General features: G+C 46.1%; 1 protein-coding gene across 1 annotated transcript in view; it reads left to right on the forward strand.

Moving 5' to 3' along the window:
• The window catches only part of pcdh15b (protocadherin-related 15b), an 843,531-nt gene that overhangs the window by 241,873 nt on the left and 576,544 nt on the right, over window positions 1-25,114 (forward strand). Inside the window, exon 9 of the mRNA XM_068053265.1 lies at window positions 19,544-19,714. Within this exon, the coding sequence (XP_067909366.1) occupies window positions 19,544-19,714 (171 nt within the window). The remainder of the gene's footprint in view (window positions 1-19,543; window positions 19,715-25,114) is intronic.

Below are 25,114 nucleotides of genomic sequence, written 5' to 3' on the forward strand. Positions count from 1 at the left end.
GGTCTGGCGTTCAGGTACATGGAGACAGGTCACTGGGATCTTTTCTGGAGCAGTTCTTTTCCGGCGGTGTCAAGAATTAATCTAGCAGGCTTTCCAGGAGCTTCTCGGAAGAAATGCAGCATCAGGGGTTTTAGCAGTCACACACTAGATTTTCTAAAGTTTCTAAAAGAGAGGGAGGAAGATGAATTGGGTGATTCTCTTTTGGCAGGCTGATCTTAAACTGCCTTCAAAACAGTCCACACCCCAACAGCAAGTCAAAAGCTCTTGACCACCATGAATCTTGACATATCACTTCTCTGTAAACATCTCCCCTGGCCACCAAGGTTCCTGTTGTTTATGTAGCTTAAGGCATGTGACATCCAGTAAAGGTTTGTTTTTAAACAAAACCTCAAGTCCTAAAATCCTTCTGTTGACCTTTTCTTTTTAAAAAAAAATACATCCATGGAATCTCTTCAATTCTAAACATGAGTCCTCAAAAAAAATTTTGAGGCAGTTTCATAATACTGCGTAAAGATTGGCTCCGGTACTATCCTTCACCAACTGACTTTCTGGAATATAACCACCTCACTCAATAATGTTCCTTATTTTTTTGCTGGATTGCAGCTAATTCTAAATTATTAATGCTTAAGTATATTTAATTCAAGCCACAGGTAATGCATGGATTTAAAAGATTCTTTGGCTTTCCCTTTACCCACATCATCTTGGGATAGTTCTTGCTAAATATTATTTCTCCATAGCTCTCAATTCTCTTCATCCAGATTACATATTCCTCCTTGCTTTAATTTTACTCCCTCTGTCAGGTACCAGTATGTTTAATTATAACCTGATTATTTGAAAGTTGATTTCTCTGTGGAGAGTGTGCCAACGGTTCGATTTAAAATGTTGTCTCACTCTATGAGCCACATTAACCATTTCATGTTGAGCTGTTGTCAAGTAGCTGAGCATGTCTGGGACCCCTTCTTCAATGTAGATTCACCATGCATGTCTGCATGCTAGTTGCTTTGCATGTAACAAATCACATCTGCGCACTCATACTGGTATCCCAATATCGTGCCACACCTGCCATATGATACAAGCCATTCATGGATTTTCACGTGATCTTATCAAAAGATTGGAGGGGTAGCTGTCTTGAGGGGCAGAATTTTCCCTGTTGGCTTCTGAACCCCACCTTCAGGCTTAAATGTAGGTCAGAGGCCTGCACTGTGTGGGAAACAGTCACTCTTTATGTTTATTCCTGGGGCGACCAATTAATCGCCAGAGGACAGGCTCGCCATCCAATTAAGGATGGCAGGCAGGCTCTCAAAATTGGAGGGCCAATCAGAGACCTTTCAGCTTGAAAGGAGCACCAGGCTGCAATGGAAGGTAAGTCAGGGAGAGGTGCCGTCTCTCCAACTTTTTAATGGCATTGGCAGCCAGACCACTGTAGAGGCTGGGGGAGTGGGTAGTGGAGGTAGTCCCTGTACAGGGCGGCCTGTGGCTGTTACAGCATTCAGGCAGAGCCCTTGGCCTGTTGGAATGCAGATCCCACCCACCCTGGTCTCCCACCAGGAGGCCGCCTCTAGTTACTTAAACTGGCTTTGGCCATCTGTGGGAACATGGAGACCAACTGGAATATCCCATTCAGTCTCCTTTAATTGGCTTTGAGCTGCCCTTAATGACCTGGAAGCAAGATGGGTATGGGGAACTGGCATGCCAACTGGCTGGGCTATTTTTAACTCCCACCTGCCTCCATGCCTGGCCCTGATGGGGGCTCACTCCTGCCTGAGATCTTCCCCTGGATGGTCCCGATGGCCCAGGTAGTGACCAGACTATCAAATGGGCTTTTCTTAAAATGTTCATAGGGAAGGATACAAACACCTCCAAGAAAATCCATTTCCAATTCTTAACTACGCTTTTCTGACTTTCACTAGAATGTACATTCCCATTTGATGGTGTGATTTCCCTGTCTTTATGTTATATCCTAAGTCGGCATCCCATTAGTTACCATTCAATCTCAGTCATGAGCCCTGGAGGAGCTTTACTGTTGAATATAATATTCTCATAATATTTTTAAAATGTAAATCAAACATTACCATGTTGTCCCAGTTATTAACACGTGGGCCGAATTTTCCCCTATGCCAAGTTTGGAGGTAGGAATGGTATTTAATTGGGCGGGATGGTGGTGGGTGGGGACCCTGCAACCTTCCTGCCTCCAGCAGATGAAGTTTATGACAGGAAAGACCCTGGATGGCCTCCCGCCCCGCTGCCAGTTGATCCCGGGGAAGGCCTGCTGCTGTCCACTTAAATGCCTGATTGGCACAATTCAGCGGGCCTTTCCGAAAGGAGGTGGTGCAGGGCTCTTGCCAGCTCTCCAGCAGTCGGGCGAGATCCCCATTGCCTACATTAATTATGGCTCATTTTGTTTTAGATAACCAAAAGTCACCAGTTATTTTTATAATTTCGAAATTATCCCAAATTCAAAGAGCACTGTCATTGGATGAACAAGTTTTGTCAGTATTCAATTTTAAATCCCACCCAAAAGAAACTTACTTTATTGATACACAAGAACCACCTAGACAGCTTTCCACCAGTATCTTCCTAATGAAAGTTTGATTATCCCCTTAAACTTCAGGCAAATTTGCCCTCCATGCGTGCATGAAGTAGCAACTCATGTCAATTTATTTCATCAGTCCCAATCTCAGGAACAATGATGCCCAGAAAAGGATGGGCTCCAATCTCTGTGCAAAGCTCTGTGCCAAGTGATGCTGGACTACTCCATGCTCCTTGACATTGATAGCAGGTTTTCTGGCAGGTTTCCCAATGTTCCAAGCATTTCGTTAACATATCCATCAGTGTTCTTCTGTAATCTGACCCATCAAAGTGCTTTCCTTAGTCCTCGGCAGTGGAACTTGTGTCTGACCTTGTTGTCTGGTGAGCTGGCACCAGCGCTATCCTCGTTACTGTTCTGGCTATGAATGTTAGTCCTGATTGACAGAGATAGTTGGTAGGTGAGTGATGGAGGTGTGGAGAATTGAGCAGTGGCTGAGGCGAGTGGTGAAGTTGTTAGGATACGACATTTGAAGATGCATTCACTGACTTTGAACAGTTGTGTGAGGTCATTGATTGTCTTGCGGCACTTCAGGTACACAGGGCTTGACTTCTGTCATTGACCTGTGTCTATCTGCTCCCACTGCCTTCTGAGTGGATGGCTGGAGGACTTCCTTGTCCCCTTCAAATACAGGACACTGTTCCTCTTTTCCACCTCCTCCACAATGGTCTGCAAGACCACAAACAAAAATCTTAGAGCCCACTCTCTCTTATATTGTGCCATTCTTCAATGTTTCGCAGGTCATTGTCACTTCCTGCAAAACTGCCTCACCTGCTCCAGCCACAATACACTTCCCCTTTAAGAAGTGCAGGGTAGCTTTAAGCAGGGCAGGCTAGCTTTAGGTGGTGCTAGCCGCTCAGGATATTGGCCCTCAGTGATACTTCCAGCCAATGACCAGCAAGTTTAGCAGTAGGTGGACGCTGAAATCATTGATATGAGCAGGCAGCCACAAAGTTGATGCGCTGCCTGCTTCCAATCAACATCAAATGTTTGCAGGTTCATCGTTCATTGCAATTCTTGCACCCATTTTCTGGTGCTATCAAAATTTAGTCCCTGGCGCGCTCTCTGTGCCATTGGTTCCCCTTAATATCTTGAAATTTTTGATCAAATCACCCCATAGCCTGCTGAACTCCAGAGAAAGAAGTTCTCCTTCATGTGACTATTTGCTTTGAAACCAAGAAAACTCTCCAGATTAATTTTAAAACTTTAGTTTATTAACAGCAGTCACACACCCATTGCCAACCACTGCTTTTACATTTATCGGACAGAATGTCCCAAAGGATCGTTCAACTTGTAGAGATGCCTGCAGGCTAAACAATGACTGCTATTTCAATCTTTCTCTCTCCCTTTGTTTATTTCTTTGTTATGTTTCTTGCAGTAGTAGAGAGTTAGGGCAGGATTTTCCCTGCGGATCTCTGAACCCTGCCATCAGTCTGAAATGTGGGTCAGATGCCCACACTGGCCGGGATTTTGCCAGGGTGTGGCGGTTCCGTCCACAGGCTGGAAAACCTGAAGCATCCCCGCCTCAGCCATTTCTGGGAGCCCTGACTGGATTTTATATCCATCAGGCAGCTAATGAGCTGCTGTCGGGTCTCCCATCCCTTTAAGGAATGGGATCCGCCTCCAAGAGCTGCCACCCTTAGACCAAGGTAAGTAAGATGGGGATTGTTCGGGTTAGTCAGGCAGGCCCTGGCGAAGGGGTGGGGAGAGGTGGAGGTCAGCTGGTTGGTGAGTGTAATATTACTTGTTTCTTTGGTGTGTGAACTATTGTAAGATTCATAGGACTACAAACAATATCCAAAGAAAGTGTGGGTTTTATTACAACTTAACTAGAACATATATATACAAACAGTTACTGCACGAGCAAACCTACACATGTCTTATTCTGTTGGGCTCCACCCACATCTCCCTGGTCATGTGTCACATGACATCACCTCCTCCGGTGATCGTCACTTACCGCTTTTGTGGTGATCTGCTCTTAAGGTCCCATCTTCCACAACATCCCTCTTTTTTGCAAAGATAAAAACATAAGTACAATATTCAATGATGTTGCCGATTGGACTAACTAAGCATGATTAAAACAAAATGTTATTTACAACTAAGCAAATTTAACACCCTCTAAAACAGCGGTGCCCAACCTTTTTGTGTGAGGGGCCCCTTTACAAATGTTGTCATACAAAGGGATGCGGTGAGCAAATTTCAGAAGGGTAAACACATTAGAAATTTATTTTAATATTAAACAAAACAACAAAAAATGTGCATTTTTGTGAACAAGCTTTAAATGAGAAAAATAATTTGTTAATTTACTATGTTAACACTGATTTAGTGAGATACCTGGCATTGTTTTTGCTTGCACAAGTAGACAATGTTCTGCCTGCAGACAATGTTCTGCCTGCAGACTTGATGTAGCGATGCAGAGTATTCCAGATAGATGTCCATCTGTCAGAAGTGATCATGATCGCTCTCTCTTTCTCTCCCCCCCTCTCTGTGTCTGGCTGTCTCTTTTCCCCTCTCTGTGTCTGGCTCTCTCTCTCTCCCCCTCTCTGGGCTGGATTTATTCCCAGCCTGACATCGGTTTCCATGATGGGGGGGACTGGAAAATCGGAGCAGCAGTGGCCACCACAAAACCCAATGCCGGGATTGCTAGGCCTGATCTTCCCAGTGATAAGGAAGCTCCGTCGCAGCCCTGCACTGCTCTGCGACGGGACCTGAGTTAGCATATTTAAATTACATATTTGCATGAATTAAAATCTAAACCATAGCGATCTTACCTTCAGTTCCCCATCCTCAGCACAATGTGTGGCACTCTCGCGCCTTCCCTTTCCCGTCCAGGGAAAGCTGGCGTTACCGAGGTGGGAAAGGGGTGAACTCTGCACTCTGGTGGGTGGGTTGGTGAAGGGGTGAACTCTGCATTATGGTGTTCTGTTTGCAAGGCTAGCAGCCTTTTAAAATTGGTGCCAGCACCTGCACCGTCAATAGGTGACACCATGAATGGTGTCGCCAAGGCCGCCCTGCCATGTGATTGGGGGGGGGGGGGGGAACGGTCGCTGTGAATATGTAAAATGGCCAGCTGCCACTGCAGCACAAGTCCCATGGGTGATGGTCACCACGTTCCGCGCTCCGGCGGCGGGCATACAAAATCCAGCCTCTGTGTCTGGTTCTTTCTCCCCATCTCTGTGTCTATCTGGCTCTCTTTCTCCCCTTCTTTGTGTTTGGCTCTCTCTCCCCCTCTCTGTCTCTGGCTCTCTCGCCCTCTGTGCGTCTCACTCTCTCTCCCCCTCTGTGCGTCTCACTCTCTCTCCCCCTCTTTGAGTCTGTCTCTCTCTCCCCCTCTCTGTATCTGTCTCTCTTCCCCTCTCTGTGTCTACCTCTCCGTGTCTGGCTGTCTCTCCCCTTCTCTGTATCTGTCTCTCTTCCTCTCTCTGCGTCTGTCTCTCTTGATCCCCTTTGTTCTGTGTCTCCATCTCCCCCTTTCTGTATCTGTTTGTCTCTCCCTCTCTGTATCTGTCTGTCTGTCTCTCTGTCTGTCTCTTTCCCTCTCTGTCTGTCTGTCTCTCTCTTCCTCTATGTCTGGCTCTCTCCCGCTCTCTCTGCGTCTGGCTCTCTCCCGCCGGGCCTAGGCCGCAAACCTCAGGCTCACCTTCACTTGAATCAGCATACTGTTGGTTCCCCAGGCTGACCGTAACTACCGTCTCTGTACCTTGGTGACCTCGCGGATGGTTATGATGTTGACATCCTTACATGCTGGTAGTCCTGCCGCTGCTGGTCTGCTCGTGTCTACCAGGTAAAATATTTGTGGTTTCCATGGCAACTTGCTATAGCTGCATTGCATTGCTAGTGTGCCACTGCAAGAGATGGGTGACCCGTTGTATGCAGATAACTTGGCAGTTGTTGATTGTATCATTGATTTCCAATGACTCCAGTACATATCCTTCAGGATTCGGACTGGTAGGATATTTGCACTGACTCCGTTGTCAATCTTAACCTTGAGCATATATTTGCCAGATTTCTTTGGGCACGCGATGTTAAGGGTAGCAAAAGCTTCCAGTTGTTTGACTTCATCAACATATGTGTCAGGTTCACAATGTGAAATGACTTCTTGTCTTCTGGCTGAGAATCACTCCTCTCTGAGTCTTGTCTCAGGTTCATTTTGCTGGAGACTTCATGTATCGGCTTGTGTTTACGCAGGTCTCTGGTGCTTTCCTTGCTGCTGTTGCCCTGTTGTTGCGCCTGTTGTCAGTTTGTTTTTGTCCTACTGTGACTTCTGGCTGCATCTTTGGGGCCAGATTTCTTGCATAGATGGGCCCAGTGTCCTTTTGCACTGCACGCCTTACACAGGTCTTGAAATGCAGGTCAACTTTGCGGTGAGTACAACCAACCACACTTACCACACAACGTGCTTGCTGTTTTTGACCTGGTTATTGTGCTGATACTATCAGCTGCACCTAGTGCTTGCAGATGCTGTTTTCCAGCTACAATGGCTTTGTACTTCCTGCTATCTTCTAGCAATGCATCAATGCTGTGACCTTTCTTTTTCCCCCCAAGAGGTCTTTTTGGAATGCTGCAATGGGTGTTGAGACAATCACCAGCTCCATTAGTCGCTTTGCCATCTCAGTTTCTGAGAAATCGCATTCATTGCTGTTACTGTGGCTGATGACTGGTCTATCAATTCCTGTGGCTATTACCTGTCGGACATCAATTCCAGGTGGTGAATTGAAAATTCACTCTTAATTGGAGCTGATCATCTAATACTTTCCATATCTTTGCAAGATCTTTCTCGTCCTCTTCAGATAAGCCAGAGGTATTGATTCTGTGTAATTCCTCATTTCAACTGCTATTTGTATTTTCACAGCTGGTTTTCATAGTCGCTTGGTCAGAGAAGCATAACTTCATTATTTTTTTTTAAAAGTTGGAACTCAGATAGGATATTACTGATCTTTCAGTTCATGCTGGGTAATTTGATATTCATCTTTCTGCTGTTTGTTTGCTTTCAGACTTGTTCTATGACTCTGTGCTGTTTCTCCTTTAAGAAACTCTCTGCTATTTAGACTAGCTGCTTGTATTGAGAGGAGCAGGCGTTTTATATTGTTCTGTGTTTATCCTGCTTGCAGCACTTCAGCTGGTCTGTTTACACAGCTGTTCACTAGGTAATTCAATTGCTTTTGTTTAGGGTTTGTTTATTGTTGTTCTGGCTCGAGTGGTTTAATGGTATTTTTGTTGCTGTCTCTGCGTGAATGAAAGCTCTTCTTCACACTCGACTGATCTGATGAGTTTTTTAAACTTTGGCTGTGTGGATGGAGGCTCTGCAGTGATCAGAGGATTCCCACACTTTTTGCTATTGGGCGCCTCCTGTAATGGCACCGACCTCGATCAGCCTCGGAAAGGAGTCGAGTCTTACCTTATTTTTTACATGGAGCTTTTGGAAAAAAAATCCATTTTTGAGTATTTCAGAGCTTTTTCTTTTTAACTGGGTTCCTCAACTGCTGGCACAATGACTCATCCAATTTACTTGCAGCCAATTGTTCTGTGCTCTGTCTTCTACAGCTGGAGGTAAGTTCCTTTTTCTTTCTACTGCTTGGGCCAGTATTTCTATGGAACTTTCTCTCTTCTGGCTGTAGGAAGGGTAGTTTTTACCTGTGGTCTTCAATCTTAGACTTTGGCTTCTCACCAAAGCTACCACCATATAATAAGTTCTTTATGTTGTCTGATGCAAAATAAATGAGATGTGTGGAGTCCAGTTGGTTGAAGATCTCAAGCAGATTTATTACAGCTAAATTATTATACAGTGCAGAGCTAACTATTTAACGAACTATACTCTGGGTGTTTCAGTTGCAGAATGACTGGCTTTGACTCACATGACTATGTCCTCATACTTAGTTAATTAGCATACTAAGATCTTAAAGGGACATCACTCTTAAAGGCAATCATACAACATCTTTCGTGACCCGCTCTGCTCATTAACCTCTTGGATCGCACTGCTGGGCTATAGCCAATCACTACGCAGGCACCCGTTGCTCTCTGGGAGTTGTTGTCCTACGGGTCCATCCATAGGGACAGGGGAGCAGGGGGCCTACATTTCCCAGCAGGCACTCACTTACCAAAAATAGCAGGGATGGCTGATTGTAGTAGAAATCTTTGGCGGGCCGGAAGAAATTTCTCATCCCTGAAGCTGAAAGCAAATGGCTGAGGGCAAAAACTGCACAGCAAAGAGGAGGAGTGGCCAAGTACAGTTTTCTTCCATGGGCCAGATGGAAAAGTTTAGCAGGCCAGAATCTGGCCCGTGGGACAACCCTGCCCGAAAACATAGAGAAGGTTTGCTAATTCATCCTGATCTTGTTATCGTAAACCTCTTCCCAGAGGTGAGCTTGTCTTGATGACTCCTCTGAGACTCTGGTGACTCAGAGCTTTGGTTAGCATGTTCTTCCTCTGTGCTCCTAGCCTCTGTATGTTCATCTTCAGATTTTGGCTTTGAACGTGTCCGCGATACCACAGGGTTGTCATGTGTAGTGTTGTCATACAGGTCTCTTATTTGACTTTGGTTCCATCTAAGAATCACACCTATTGGGTGTCTGGACCTCATACGATCTGGGCTGGTTGCATATCCTAGCAAACTCTGCAGGATACCAAGGTCCCGAAGCATGATTGAGGACTCTGACCTTCTGTCCTACTCACAATCAAACTAATTTTGGTCCTGCTTGCCTATTGTATGGTGCTTCATCTTCCCTTGTTTAGAAAGATAAGAAAAATGATGACTGGCAACATCATCTATCACCAGCAATCCCTCTGGCCTTTGGGTACTTGCTAAACTAACTGAAACCTGAGGACAGACTGCCAGTCATTTTGCCTTGTTGTGTCAAGACTGCCAGCCTTTGTATTGGCCTTTACATTGACAGACCCGATATACTTGACCTGGATATTTTCTACCATCTTTGGTGTGTTACTGACTTCATGTATTGTGACAATTTATAGATTTCAGCATACTGGAAGTTTTCCGACAGCTCGTCCAATTGTGTCCACAATATAAAACATTTGTGGTAGACATTCGAAGCTCCCACAGCTGCACTGCAAGGTTATCATTCCAATGCAGTTGATCGGAGAACCATTGTATGCAGTCAGCCTATGGTGGGTTGTACCATTGATTCCCATTTCTTTAAGTGCATGTCCTTCAGTATACGGATGGGCAGAATATTTGCCTTTGCTCCGGTGTTGATTTTTACTTTGAGCTTATGCTTATCACTCTTCTGTGAACGTATAATCCTGATCATGATGAATGCCTTAGATTGCATAATAACATTGGCATGTTGATCCAAATTAATTATGTAAAATGCTTGTTCGCTGTTCCACGAGTGCATTCTGCATCCGTATCCTCCTGATAATCTGTTTCATTGCTGACCTGATGTACCCGCTTGGGCTTTTGTTGTGTGTTAGCATACCTTTTGTTGCGTTTGCCAGATGTTCCCTCTGCATGTGATCTGCCACCATTCCTGTGTGCAGTATCTGAGCTTGGCCTTCTGGACTGCCTGCCCAATGTCCTTGCATGCCACAAGCTTTGCACTGGTCCTGGTACGTTGGACAGCTGCAAATCGGGTGAGTCAGGCCACATTTGTCACGTGGCATAGCAGACGTTTGAGCCTTGGTTACCATACCAATTGACCAATTGTCGTAGCCACCCCCAATGCTTGTAATTATTGGCACCCAGCCATGATGGCTTCAAATTTCCTTCCATCATTACGTAGTGCATCTATGGTGTACTTTTCTTTTCTAGCAGGTCTTTTTGAAAGGCCTTTAGTTGGATAGATGCAATTACTAGCTCTATAACCCATTCTGATAATTCAAGTTCTGTGAAGTCGCATTCTTGAGGTTTGTCTCGGCACCTTGCAACAAACTGGTCAATGGACCATTTGCCGGTAGGCCATAAGCTCCAGCTTATGTACTTGGAATTTTACCTTTACCTTCAGTTGCTTCTCCAAGAATGTCCATAGCTTGCTAAGGTCTGTCTGATTCTCAGTTGATAATCCTGATGCATTTATCCATTGTAAGCCCCCGTAACGTGTGATCTTAATTTTAGTAGCTTGTTTCTCTGGTCCACTCACTAGATCCAGGAATCACAGTTCCATTCACTGCCAAAACAGTTTAAATTCAGACCCTATGTGTTCCAATCTATAACTGCATATCTGAAAGCTATTGTCTTAATGATCCTGCTTTTTTATAAATTTTATCGACTTTCTGTTTCACAGGCACACTTCTTTTTGTTTTTTTTTAAAGACAGATTCAATTTTTGCAGCCTGCCCCTTTTTAAGAATGAGGGACTACAGCTTTCATTGTTTACACAGCTGTTTGATTTTTTTTAGCTCAGAGAGCTGTTTTTTTTAAAACAGTTTTTTTTTTAGAGTGCAACAGTTTGCAGTACTGGCAGCTGCCACAGCCAGCTTTTTACTTTGTGCTGGACCTCAAGTGGTGCTGTCAAGTTCTTTTTGGCTTAGAGCCCACCCACAAACCAAAAAATTGGGAAAACTAAAGCAGTTATGGCCTTCACCTACTGCTTTTCAAATTTTTCGACCCATTGCCAGATTAATTGAAAGCTCTGATCCCCTGGCAAATTGCCTACTGTACTCAGAGGGCTGCATTTTACATGTCTGCCATCGAAATTGGCAGCGAACGTAAACTATTTTAGTCCACCCATGCGGACCGCACGTCGCGGGGACGCCACGATATTAAACGCGGGGGCTCATTTAAATGGCTGGGACGGACCGGCCAGCCCAATGATGTGGAGGGGGTGGGCTGTCCATTCCCAGCAATGGTGTCAGATGTCATTGCACAGGTGCCGATGCCATTTTTAAAGGGCTTCAAGCCCTGCAATTTAATTTAAATGTTTCACAAGATAGTGATTTAAAATTGATTCCAAAAAATTAAATAAATGTTTCCAGCCCCTCTCCCACCCCCCCACTAACCATACGGTTCATTGCTTGTGCTCTCTCCCCACAAAACTCTTCCCCTGCCCACCAGTACTTCCCCCCTTCATAAACCTTTAATTTCACCCTTTCTCACCATCTCATACACCAATCAGATTAGTTTTACACCACTCCCCCAACTCCTGCACTGAAATCTTACCTGCTCCCCTGCCCCCACCAGTGTTCCGCCTTGGATCCCCAGACAGGGTTCCAAAGGCACACGAGTGCCGGCCACCAGCACCAATATCGCACCAGGACTGAAGGCGGGAGCAGGTAAGTAATCAGTTCATTTATTTTCATAAATTAACGTGCAGATTTTGATCCGGTCAGGGGGGCCACCACGAGGCCTCACAGCTGGCGGCAATATTGGGCCGGGCCTTCCCAGCATCGAGGCCCGTGGCAGGCCTCTCCCGGAGGCATTTTCCGGCACTACCCCACCCCCCCAAATCTTGCCATGACCCTCAATGTTGGAAGGACTGTAAAATCCAACCCAGAGAGTTTCTGTACCTCCCAGGTCCTGTCTGCGGTCTGAGCTCACTGCATTGTTGTGGGGGCTTCTGCAAGCTCCAGGATCTTCAGCAATTCTAGGTAAGGAACCTGCTGTTCTCTTACAGCTTTTCAGGTGGACAGCTCCAAAGGTGTTCCCATGTCCCAAAACAGTGAGGGCGCGGAGGATTGTGGCTGCAGGGATGGCCGTTGCCAACAGGGGATCTCTCCATGGGCCACAAAGTGCCCAATCAGGAGGGACCTTCACCTCGTGAGCCCAAAGGAGGTCACCAGGGTTTACCTGGCAGTCTCCTAATGTCGTGGAGAGCCCACCTGTCACTGGTAATATGCCAATGGCAGCAGCATGAGTCCATTAATTGGCCTTTAATTGGTCACTTAAGGGCCTCAATTGGCCTCTGGGTGGGAGGGCCATCCACCACCATCCCCACTGCTGGCAAAATAGGAAGGTGATGGGCACACCACCCCTGCCCTCCCTCCTGATTTCACCACCCCCACTCCCCGCCTCCTATCCCGCTTCTTGAGGCCACGTAAAATCCCAGTCACTGGGCTGAATTTTATTGAGCTCCTGACATTAGGCTCCATGATTGGGGAGGGCCAGAAGTTCTCAGCAGCAGCGGCCGGTCACGGACCCCGATGCCGGGAGTGCCAGGCCCAATCTTTCCGATGGTGGCGAGGTTCCTTGGTGGCCTCCCCACCACTCAGCTTTAAATATTAAAATTAACTTTATGCATACATTTAAATCCAATTCCCCACAATCTTACCATCAGATCCGGATCTTCAGTGCAACAGGGGCATTCACGCCTTCACTTTCCCATCCAGGGAAAGCTGGTGCCACCGAGGCGGGGAAGGGGACGTTCAAAACATTTTTAGTGCAGTGGAGGCGTGGGGGGGGGGGGGGGGGTGGGGTGTGGGGAGGTGGTGGATATGGGGTCAATTCTGCATTTGTAGTGAGGGGAGGATGAGTGGTCAATCTACACTTTGTGCAGTTGTGGGGGAGAAGGTGTCAACTCTGCAATTTCAGGGTATTGGCGGGGGGGTGGATGGATACGAGGGCAAGGTGCGGGTGGGGGGGGCGTTGCAGGCCAAACAGTTATTTTTGGTGTATTGAAGGAGGGTAAGGGTGCGTCACTCTGCATTTGCTACACAGGGCTGGCAGCTCTTTAAAAATGGCACCGGTGCCTGCGCAGAGACAGCTGACGCAGATCATGGCGTCGCCGAGACCGCCCCCACCACGTGATTGGGGGTTGGGGGGGCGCCCTGCATATTTAAATGAGCCGTCACACTCAAGATCATGATGGTGAGGCAGTACGCAGCCCACATGTGCGGGCTGCCATTTTTTCATCCACCTCCGCTACTGGTGGCAAGAAAATAAAATCCAGCCCACTGTGTGGAAAACAGTCACTATTTGTGATTTTCCCTGTGGCAACTAATTAATGGCTAGAGTTCAGACTTGGCATCCAATTAAGGGTGATGGGTGCGCTCTCAAAGCTGCAGGACCAATCAAAGGCCTTCCAGCTTGACAGGAGCATCAGGCTGCAATGGCAAATAAGTAAGGGGGACGGCACTTCAAAATGAAAGTGCCCTCTCCCCAACATTTTTAAATTTAAATTTAAAAAATGGCTTTTGCAGCCAGGCCATCACTGTGTGTGGGGAGCCTCTCGACAAGGCGGCCTGCAGCTACTGCAGTACCCAGGCAGGCAGGGAGGGCCTCTAGATGTGCCTGGAGTGCTAGTCTTCCATTCTGCCACCGAGAGACTTCCTCCAGGCACCTAAACTGGCTCCAGTCGCCTGCAGGAACCTGGAGGCCGAATGGAAAATCCCAGTTGTCCTCCTTGAATTGGCCTTAAATGGCTCTGATTGAGCTATGTCAGCTACCTACCACGTGCAGGCAGCAGGCTCTGCCACCTTTCACCCCATACCGCCTCCACAAAAATGCCCTGGATGTGGGATGAAGCCAGGGAACCGGCATGCCTGCTGGTGGTGCTATTTTCAGCTCCCACCCACCTCCGTTCCCAACCCCAACGGAGGCTCAAAATCCTGCCCTTAGATTTTGCCAGCATGAAAATGGGAATCTCTTAATTTTTTACAGACTGAAAACAAATAAGGCATGATAGGCCACATAGCTCCTTCTGTACTGTGAGAGTCAATGATTTCATGGCATGAAGCAGAGGCATATCAACAAGAACTGCAAACATTGGGTTTGTTTTCGGGTCAGAAACCTGCCTCCAGAGGGAAACTGATACAAATTAAGATTTTCATGTAGGTGAGCCCTGAGTTGGCAAGGAGACAGGTTTCCTGTCCAATTAAGGGTAGCGGGTGGGCTCTCAAAGCTGAAGGGCCAATCAGAGGCCTTCCAGCTTCAGAGAACCACCCAGCTGCAGTACAAGGTAAGCAACTGGGAAGGCACCTCATCAAGAAGGTGCCCTCTCAGCCACTCTTTAGAACCCTAATTTAAAAAAAGAAAAAGTAGCCAGGCCACAATGGTTGCTGGGGGGATCCCCTCGACATGGTGATCTTTGGCTGTACCCCTACCTAGGGCCTGTACGCCTGCCAGTAGCTTTGGCACCCCAGCCTGCCACTGGGTGCCTGCCTCAAAGCAATTAATCTGCATCTCATCACATCAGGAAACTGAAGGCTGACTGGAAAATCCCAGTCGGCCTCCTAAACATACCCAAACAAGGCTGTTAATGAGCCTAATTGCCTGCCCACATCGTGGAGGTGGGCAGCCTTCCTGGGCACAGAACTCGTCTCCCACAAAATGACCAGCGTTGGGAATAGTGTCCCGAGAGCGGGATCCCAGCCAGTGTCGGTATTTTCAGGCCCCTCCACCCCTCCTCCACTTCCGTTCCTGACTTGAGGTGGAGGAGGGAGCCGAAAATTTAGCCCAGGGAATCTAATAGTGCCTCAAGCTCAGGCACTGCTTGTGGAGAGGGAAATTTTCAAAGGTTTAAGGCTAAGTTTAATTACTTGTTTCATAATTATTTTATAAATTTATGTTACAGTTGGCAGTGATAAATATAAAGTGTAGCATTTCCACTCGGTAGTGTTGGTTTTTTGGCCCATTTTACTTGAAATTGGCACAAGATCACAGAATCTTAAGTGCAAAGTATGTTCATCTCAAAGTGAGTTTCCACAATCTTATGCAATAGTCTAAAAACATTGCACTAGAAGCTGGCCCTGCCCCGGATTGTACTAATTCCCTTTGTGAGCTTCCGCTAATTGTACTTGTTTGGGAGCTTTAAAGGAGGCTCTTAAAAAGTAAGCTTTTTCTGGGGGTGCAAGGATTCTAACTGGCATGTTTTAAAAGCTTTTGAATGTACTTTTTAAAATAAAAATTACTTTGAAAGTGACTACTGTACATCAATATAACCAGCAAATGGTTTGGGATATTTTTTATAAGTCTTCAGTAATTTAGAATTGGGTTACTCACAGGTGAGGGACTAGACTCTCTGACTATGTTTATTTTTGTGATAAACCTATTTCCAGCAGTATTAATCAAACCGCACCAAGTTACCACTCTTAAATATATCAATGAATATTTTAAAAGTAGAACTTTTAAAAACAAAATTATATTTTAAATCGCGACCTGATTGTGCTGTTTCATGGCTGATTTTACGTCCAACGATATTCAAATGAGTTAGGGCAGTAACTTGAGGGGAAAAAAAACTTCTATACTCGTGCCATATTGGTTAAAACTTATACCCGGATTATGCCCAAAGTGGAAACTAATATGTCATGCAAAACAGAAAAAAGATACATCAGTTAATCACAGTGGCTCATCTGCTTCTGAAGCATCATAAGCAATCAGAATAGTTGAGCATGAAAAACAGACAATGCATGACAGTTCATCAAAGCAGGATATACATAAATATTAAAAATCTTACATCTGCATGCATTTTTTATCTCAGTTTTTCTATTATAAATTCCTCCTCTGTGCACACTTAAAATGGAAGCTGCCTCTGTAAAACTTTGGCTGTGGCACAGTAGTGCCTCAGTTTTATGTCTCCCAGGTCTTGAGCCTGTACTGCAGAGAAATGCCTATGCTTCAACCAACTCTGTTTCTCTTCTTCCCAAGCTCTGTACATTTTGCTATTTAAATGTAAATAATATCGAATCAAAGTATTCATCAAAAGAAACGACAGATCAGAACTGAATTACCAGTTGCCATGGGAGAGGGAAATCATATCATAAAGATAAAGACCTGTCACAGCAAAAGATTAGATTTTGTGTCAGAATTGTCGAACCTGTGCACTGCCCTGATAAAGTGAGGCTGTGCTGGGCATAAGGCTGGGTGTGAGACTGGCAGAGGATCTGTATGTGGGACCTGAGTTGTCTTGGGCTGCAGTAATCCTAATGCAGATTACTTAGAAATTACAACATGGAAATAGACCAGTTAATGTTGTTGTTTATCCTCCACACAAGCAAGTCCATGTTCCCACCCTGTTCCTGATTCTCTTAATTCCTCTTTCCCTCAAAATATTCTAATCTATTCTTAAATGTTTGTTTCATGGGATGGCGACATTGCTGGCAAGGCCAGCCTTTGTTGCCCACCCCCAATTGCCCTTGAGAAGGTGATGCTGAGGTGCCTTCTTAAACCGTTGCAGTCCATCTGGTGCAGGTACACCCACAGCACTATTAGGGAGGGAGTTCCAGGATATTGATCCAGTGGCAGTGAAGGAACGGTGATATATTTCCAAGTCAGGATGGTGTATGGCTTGGAGGGGAACTCGTAGGTGGTGCTGTTCCCACGCGTCTGCTGCCCTTGTCCTACTAGATGGAAGAGGTTGTGGGTTTGGAAGATGCTATCGAAGGAGCAATGGTGTGTTGCTGCGTGCATCTTGTATATGGGACACACTGCTGCCACTGTGCATCAGTAGTGGAGGGAATGAATGTTTAAGGTGGTGTGGTCGACAGGGTGTTGATCAAGCGGGCTGCTTTGTCCTGGATTGTGTCGAGCTTCCTGAGTGTTATCGATGTCGCGGTCATTCAGGCAAGTGGTATTCCACCACACTCCTGACTTGTACCTTCTAGATGGTGGACAGGCTTTGGGGAGTCAGGAGGTGGGTTACTCACCATAGAATTCCCAGCCTCTGGCCTGCTGTTATAGTCACAGTATTTATGTGGCTGCTCCAGTTCTGTTTCTGGTCTATGGTAGCCCCCAGGATGTTGATAGTGGGGGATTCAGCGATGGTATTACAGTTGAGTGTCAAGGGGAGATTATTAGATTCTCTCTTGTTGGAGATGGTCATTGCCTGTCACTTATGTGGTGTGAATGTTACCTGCCACTTATCAGCCCTAGCCTGTATGTTGTCCAGGTCTTGCTGCACAGATTGCTTCTATATCAGAGGAGTTGCGAATGTTCCTGAGTATCGTACAATCATCAGTGAACATCCCCACATCTGACCTTATGATGGAGAGAAGGTCATGTGAACATACGAAATAGGAGCAGAAGTAGGCCAATTTGGCACCCCGAGCCTGCTCCGCCATTCAATAAGATCATGGCTGATCTGTTTGTGTTTCGAATTCCACACTCCCATCTACCCCTGTCATTGATAAAACAGCCAAAGATGGTTGGGCCTAGGACACAACCCTGAGGAGCTCCTGCAGTGATGTCCTGGAGCTCAGATGATTGACCTCCAACCACAACCATCTTCCTTTTTACTAGGTATGACTCCAACCAGTGGAGAGTTTTCCTCGGATTCCCATTGACTTCAATTTGGCTCGGGCTCCTTGATGCCACACTCGCTCAAATGCTGCCTTGATATAAAGGGCAATCACTCTCACTTCACCTTTTGAGTTCAGCTTTTTCGTCCATGTTTGGACCAAGGCTGTAATGAGGTCAGAAGCCGAGTGGCCCTGGCGAAACCCAAACTGAGCATCGGTGAGCAGTTTATTGCTGTTTAAGTGCCGCTTGATGGCTCTGTCGATAACACCTTCCATCCCTTTGCTGATGATCGAGGTAGACTGATGGGGCAGTAATTGGCCAGATTGCATTTGTCCTGCTTTTTGTGGATAGGACATACCTGGGCAATTTTCCACATTGCCAGGTAGGTGCCAGTGTTGTAGCGGTACTGGAACAGCTTGGCTAGGGACGTGGCTAGATCTGCAGCACAAGTCTTCAGTTCTATCGCTGGGGATATTGTCAGGACCCACAGACTTTGCAGTATCTAATGCCTTCAGCCGTTTCTTAATATCCCCTGGAGTGAATTGAATTGTCTGGAGACTGGCATCAGTGATGCTGAGGACCTCAGTAGGAGGCCTAACAATCAAAACCTAACAATCCTTTACATAAAAACATTTCGCCTACTATCCATCCTAAAGATGTATATAGATCCTGTGAGTGGGTCTGTCCGTCTGAGGCTTGCATACCAATGCGCTTTCCTGGATCTACAGTTGTGCATGTGTTTGTGGTGTTACTCGACCCGGATTGTCTTTTCTCTCATGTACTAGCAAAACATTTTATTTGCTCTTGGAAATAAAATCAATAACATGAACAAAGATATGGGATAATCTTGAATCCATAGATGATCATTAAAAATATTGGGTGAGATACAGAAGAAATTCTTAAAGACAGGAAATAGATATGTAATACATTCAGCAGGGTCAGAAATAAAAATTATGTTTGGAACCACATTGAAAAATGTGTGATGCACTTATTGATTGACTTTTAATTATGTAGATAGAGGCAAAGACTGAGGAAAATTGTAGATCTTTGGAGTTTTGATGGAGGACAGGAAGAGAATTTAAGTCCAGATTCTGGCCTTAAGTTGGAGCTGAGTTTTGACTCCCAAGTTACAGGTTGATATTATTTAAGGATATAGCTTGGGGTTGCTCAGGAGAAAAAACGTCATGATGCATGCATAGCAACTCCATTGTTACAGTGAACCATGCATGTTTAATGCAGATGGTAGTTAGGTTTAGTTGGGTGAGGACTGCCATGGCGACTATATGAAATGTGATTTCTATTTTGGTTCATTTTGCTTTGGTAGCCTCCGATTGTTTGTGATTTGGTCATTTTTCTTTGTATCAACTAACAAAAACAGATTAGGAAGCAGGGAAAAACGCCTACAATTAACCAAACAGAAAGAGAAAATTATAGATACAAAAGACACAATAGCTAGGTGAAGAAAGACAGCACACACTGACACATACACACACACAATTAAATGATTATGCCACCTGCTTTTCAACATTTGCTGTTGCTTTATCCGGTGATAATTATAGACAATAATACTGCCTTTTAAAGAAAAATATGCCAATGTGGAACTTGTTACCACAAGAGCATAGTTCAAGTGAATCTCAGATGCATTTAAGGGGAAGCTAGATAAATATGTAGGGAAAATGGAAAAGAGGGATTTGCTGAGTGGGTTAGGGAGGGAGGGGGCTCATGTGGATCAATCTCATCTGCATAGACCTGTGTGCTGAATGGGCTGCTTTTCTGCTGTAAATTCTACGTAATTCTATGTAACACATTCAAGTCTTTTTCATTAACTCACAGGACCGAGCTCCAAATCCAAATAATAGAAGAACCAGCACAACAACGCTGACAATTAATGTACTTGATGGAGATGACCTTGGCCCAAAGTTCCTTCCATGTGAATTGGTCAATAATACAAGGGATTGTCGTCCTCTTACATACAAGGCCAATTTGCCTGAGCTAACCGAGCCGGTAAGTGTACATTATATCTGATTGTACATTGTCTATTGTTTGCTGCATCACATAGAAACATAGAAAATAGGAGCAGGAGTAGGCCATTCGGCCCTTCGAGCCTGCACTGCCATTCAGTATGATCATGGCTGATCATCCAAACTCAGTAACCTGTTCTCGCTTTCTCCCCGTATCCCTTGATCCCATTAGCCCTAAGAACTATATCTAACTCTTTCTTGAATATATTTAATGATTTAGCCTCAACTGCTTTCCGTGTTAGAGAATTCCACAGATTCACCACTCTCTGGGTGAAGAAATCTGTCCTCATCTCAGTCCTAAATGGCTTACCCCTTATCCTCAGACTGTGATCCCTTATCCTCAGACTGTGACCATGGTCCTGGACTCCCCTGCCATAGGGAACATCCTTCCTGCATTTAGTCTGTCCAGTCCTGTTAGAATCTTATAGGTTTCTGTGAGATCCCCTTACATTCTTCTAAACTCTAGCGAATACAAGCCTAATCAACCCAATCTCTCTTCATACGTCAGTTCTGCCATCCCAGGAATCAGTCTGGTGAACCTGCGCTGCACTCCCTCCATAGCAAGAGCATCTTTCCTCGGATAAGGTATTAAAACAATACTATGGCACACTCTATAAAACTTCTTTGAATACATTAATGTAAATGATTTATTGAGATGCTCCATGCTTGACTACATTAGTCTTAATTAATTAATATTTCCCTCACAACTGAAGCACTTTTTACCCCAATTATTTTCACCGACGTTTTTACTACTGAATTGTTGAACTCTTCAATTAAGATAACATTTATCTGTTATATCTTTAACCATTAATATGCAAATGAACAAAATACATAATCTATTGTTGACTGGTATTGCAAAGTTTCTCAAAGGACAATATTTCAATATCTGATGTACAGCGCTTCCATTTAAGCAATATTGGTTGAGATTTACTGCTCCAATGATCCTGGTGCTCAGCAAAAGCACATAGCAGGAATCTATGCACCTGAGGGTATGACTTTTCGACTATTGGGATCAGAAAATCATGGGCGGGGATACACAATCCCCTGCAGTACAGTCCACACATCCACTACAAACAACGGCAGCAGAAAATTCCAATCATCCGTGCTAAAAAGGCTTTTGTCATAATCCGTGAATGAAAATGTGTCAAATTAAGGGAAAGATTCTACAATAAAATCACTGAAACTTGGGTTACCAAATCCTGTGCCTCTTCTTTTAAAAACAATGGCCAGAATTTCACTAGGAGGCGGTGGCCCTGCCCACTGGCTGGAAAGCTGGGGGCGAGCATGCCTCTGCCATCCCTTGATGCCACGCATACATTTTGCGTGGCTCAGGCAATTAATTGCCTGCAGTCGTGGCTTCCGCCCCTCTGAGGCATGGGGCTGGATTTTACGAGCCCTCCAACGTTGCATGGGGGTGCCCCGAAAATTCTTCGAGGGGAGGCCCACCATGACCCCCGATGCCGCGAAGGCCCCGCTGCATTTTACTGGCGGTGGCGAGGCCTCTGTGCGCCGCTTCCCCCCGCCCCCCGCTCAGTGGCAGTGCCTTTATTTTAATATGAAAATTAATTAAAACACATGCAAATAAACTTATCTTGTCCTGATGGCCATCCCACGCCAATATTACGGAGTTCTGAGGCATGACACTGGTGGGGGGAGTGGGGAGTGAAATTATCAGAGCGGGGGTGGGGGGCACAGTGAAATGGGGCTGAAGGGCAAAATTATAAAGTTTGATAGTGATAGGTTGGTACTGGCAAAAATGGTTTTTCGGGGGGAGAGGGAAATAAATATATAGTTTGATCATTGGGGGGGCGGGGGTGGAAGAGGGGCGTTGATATTCAATTGACAGTTTTTATTTAAAGCAAAGGCGCTGTGCTCTTTAAAAATTTTAATTGCCGGTAAGGACTTGAAGCCCTTTAAAAATAGCACTGATGCCATTGCCGAGGAGGGAGCGGCCGCCTCCTCTACATCATTGGGGGGTGGCTGTTCTGCCCCCTCCATTTAAATGAACCCCCGTGCGTAATATGGCGGGGGCTCAGCAGTGGCTGCTCCGCGTGGGCGGACCGCCAACTTCAAAGCGCGCCACCGCACTTTGCGGCGCACTTCTAAAATTCAGGCCAGGATGTCCCACCTTAAAGAGCTGCTTCTGTCCCAGCAGTGCCGCCGGGAGTGGTGGTCACTGCTGGGACTGCACCCAGTGAGAAGAGGCAGCATGGACGCCGGCTTTGGAAACAGCTAAGTGGGGTTGAGCCACACTGAGGCCAAACAGCCAGGCTTTGGTGAGGGTGGAGGGGGTGGATCAAGAGGGTCTTCCAGTGGGGATGGCCCATTCTGCTGGCGATGGCCCTCCATGGGGCACAGGGTGCCCAATCTGGAGGGCCCCCCCACCAGCCTGCAAGGGGGCCGCCAGGTATTACTGGGCAGCCTCCCCAGGTGGCGGCGTGCCCATCCGCGGCTGGTAAAATACCAGCAGCAGCTGGAAGAGGCCCTTAAGTGGCCATTAATTAGTCACTTAAGGGCCTCAATTGTCCTAAGGGCAGGCAGGCCTACTCCCACCTCCCTGGCTGCAGGTGAGATACCAGTGGGGGCTGGTAGGCAATGGGCACGGTATCCCCTGCCCTTCCAATTGTTTTTACGCCCCCTCCCCCTCCCCCCCCCCCCCCCCCACCTTCCAGCCTACTCCCTGGAGATTGGGGATAAAATTCTGGCCAATATTTCTTGACTTGTCCTCTCCAAATTTATCTAGACCACTCTCTTGGATTCTGAATTCCAAGTAGCTAAGTTTTTCAGAATGAAGAAGATGGAGAAGTAATGAAAACATTACCTTGATCCTTTTAGCTTTTCAATAATCTTTCCTCTGACATTGATGACCATTTCTACTTCTTAAGTTGAGCGACTTTAGGGATTCCAAGTCATTTTGGCCCAGTGTTGGACAGAAATGCTAGTTAAATTGTGTGTCCATGTTGGCTTCCATTTATTTAAGCCCAGCTGGACATTAGGCAAGTATATACAGGGAAAAGACAAGGGAGTGGGACTAGGTGAGTTGCTCTTGCAGAGAGCCAGCACAGACATGATGGGCCGAAAGGCCTCCTTCCGTGCTATAGCCATTCTTTGATTTCTAATATTGCTATATGAGTTAATCAGTAAATTAAGTGTGTAGCTGTACGAAAGTACTATTTTTGGTGACTTGTTTTGCATATACGCTAACATTCCTTTTAGAAATTGGTATTATTTAAGAGTTTGTGTCATATGTTAAACCATGCCTTTATTAATAGTTTGTAGCAAGAGAGTACTATGCAATCTGGTATATCACATCTGGGCCGGAATTTAACAAGGAGGCGGTGGCCACGCCCTTCGGCTGGAAAGTTGGGGGCCTAGCCCGCCTCCTCTGGCCCTGGAAGCCACAGCCGTATTTAAAGGCTCCGCCCCTCGAAGCCAGCATGCCCTGCCTCCAAGAGCTGTCGGCCAATCAAAGGGCTGGCATAACTTCAGTCTCAGCAGTGCAACTGAGAGTGGTGGCCACTGCTGGCACTGTAGCAGTCCCCGGAGCAGCAACCATTGAGGAGGCCCCGGAATGCAGATAAGAAAAGGGTCCGGGCTCTCTGGGGCCAATTTACCACCCCCCGGTGATGGGGGGAGTGGTCAGTCATGAGGACAGGGATGGGGTTTACCAGTGGGGGACCGCCCCCCCCCCGACAACCCACAGGGAGGCTGTTAGGTTTTACTGGGCAGTCTCTCCAGGTGGTGAAGTGTCCAACCGCTGCTGGTAAAATAACAGTGGCGGCGGGAAAAGGCCCTTAAGCATCCATTAATTAGCCACTTAAGGGCCTCAATTGGCCTAAGGGTCGGGGTGGCCTCCCACCAACACCCCCACTGCTGGTAAAATACTAGCGGAGGAGGATAGGTGAAGGGCAAGGCACCCCTCTGTCTCCTAGCCCGCGACTGGAAGGTAGGGAGAGTGGTGTAAAATTTGGCCATGCAGTTTCCAATTGTATTAATACTTGTTGCCAAATGGAAAACAAGCAAACTGCAAATCTTTGGTAGTGCCCATTTTTGGTCTTATGGAAAACTCCAATACATATTTCTGCTTAAAGCCCTTTGAAGGAAACTATGCCAGTTACTCCTTATTGTTTGCAGTAGCAGAGTAGAGCAGCAAAATGTGGCTTTCTCTGGGCATGCCTTTGTTCATGTTAGTCATGCTGTGCGTCATTGTATAGGAGCTAAAAATAATTCCATTCCAAATCTGAAGTTCTCACCACTGGAGTTGCAGTCCAAATTAAGAAAGAAAGCAGAAAATGCTGGAAATTCTCAGCAAATTAAGCAGCATCTGTGGAGAGGGAAACAAAGTTTGGACTTGATGGGCCAAATGGCCTCTTTCTGTGCCATTAGGACTCTATAACTCTCTGATCTGAAATTGTTGATGTCACTGTTGAGTCCAGAAGACTGTAAATTAATAAGCAAAGGATAAGGGGCTGTTCCTCCAGCTTATGTTGTGCTTCATTGGAACAGTGTAGGAGACAGGACAGAGAGGTCAGAATGGGAGTGGGGTGAAGATTTAAAACGACAGGCAACTAAAAGCTTGGCATCACATTTGCAGACTAAATGGCGGTGTTTCACAAAGTGGTCACCCAATTGTGTTTGGTCTTCTCAGTGTAAAGGAGACCACATTGTGAACAGCAAATACAGTATACTAAGTTGAAAGAAGTACTAATAAATTGCTGTTTCACCTTGTTGAAGTGTTTGGAGCACTGGATGGTGGGAAGAAAGGAGGTAAAAGGGCAGGTGTTGTATCTCCTGTGCTTACATGGGTAGATGCCATTGGAAGGAGAGGTGGTATGTTGGGCGTGATTGAGGACTGGACCAGGATGTCAGGGAGGGAAGGGTTCTTTTGGAATGCTGAAAGGGGAGGGTAAGATGTGTATGGTGGTGGCATCACGCTGAAGGTGGAAGTCGATGGAGTAGAAGGTGAGGACAAGGGAACCATATGGTGATTCTCGGAGAGAGGAGAAGGGGTGAGAACAAAATGTTTTTTTAATTCATTTCATGGGGTTTGGGCATCGCTGCCCCATCCCTAATTGCCCATGAGCTACCTTTGTGAACTGCTGCAGTCCATGTGGGGTAGGTATACCCACAGTGCTGTTAGCAAGTGAGTTCCAGGATTTTGACCCAACAACAGTGAAGGAACGGCGATATTGTTCCAAGTCAGGATGGTGTGTGGCTTGGGAGGGAACTTGCTGGTGGTGGTGTTCCCATGCATCTGTTGCGCTTGTCCTTCCAGGTGCTAGAGGTCGTTGGTTTGGAAGGTGCTGCCTGAGGAGCCTTGGTGCGTTGCTGCAGTGCATCTTGTAGATGGTACACACTGCTGCCACAGTGCGTCAGTGGTGGA

Source organism: Heterodontus francisci, chromosome 20 (genome assembly GCF_036365525.1).
Source record: "Heterodontus francisci isolate sHetFra1 chromosome 20, sHetFra1.hap1, whole genome shotgun sequence".
Lineage (NCBI taxonomy): Eukaryota > Metazoa > Chordata > Chondrichthyes > Heterodontiformes > Heterodontidae > Heterodontus > Heterodontus francisci.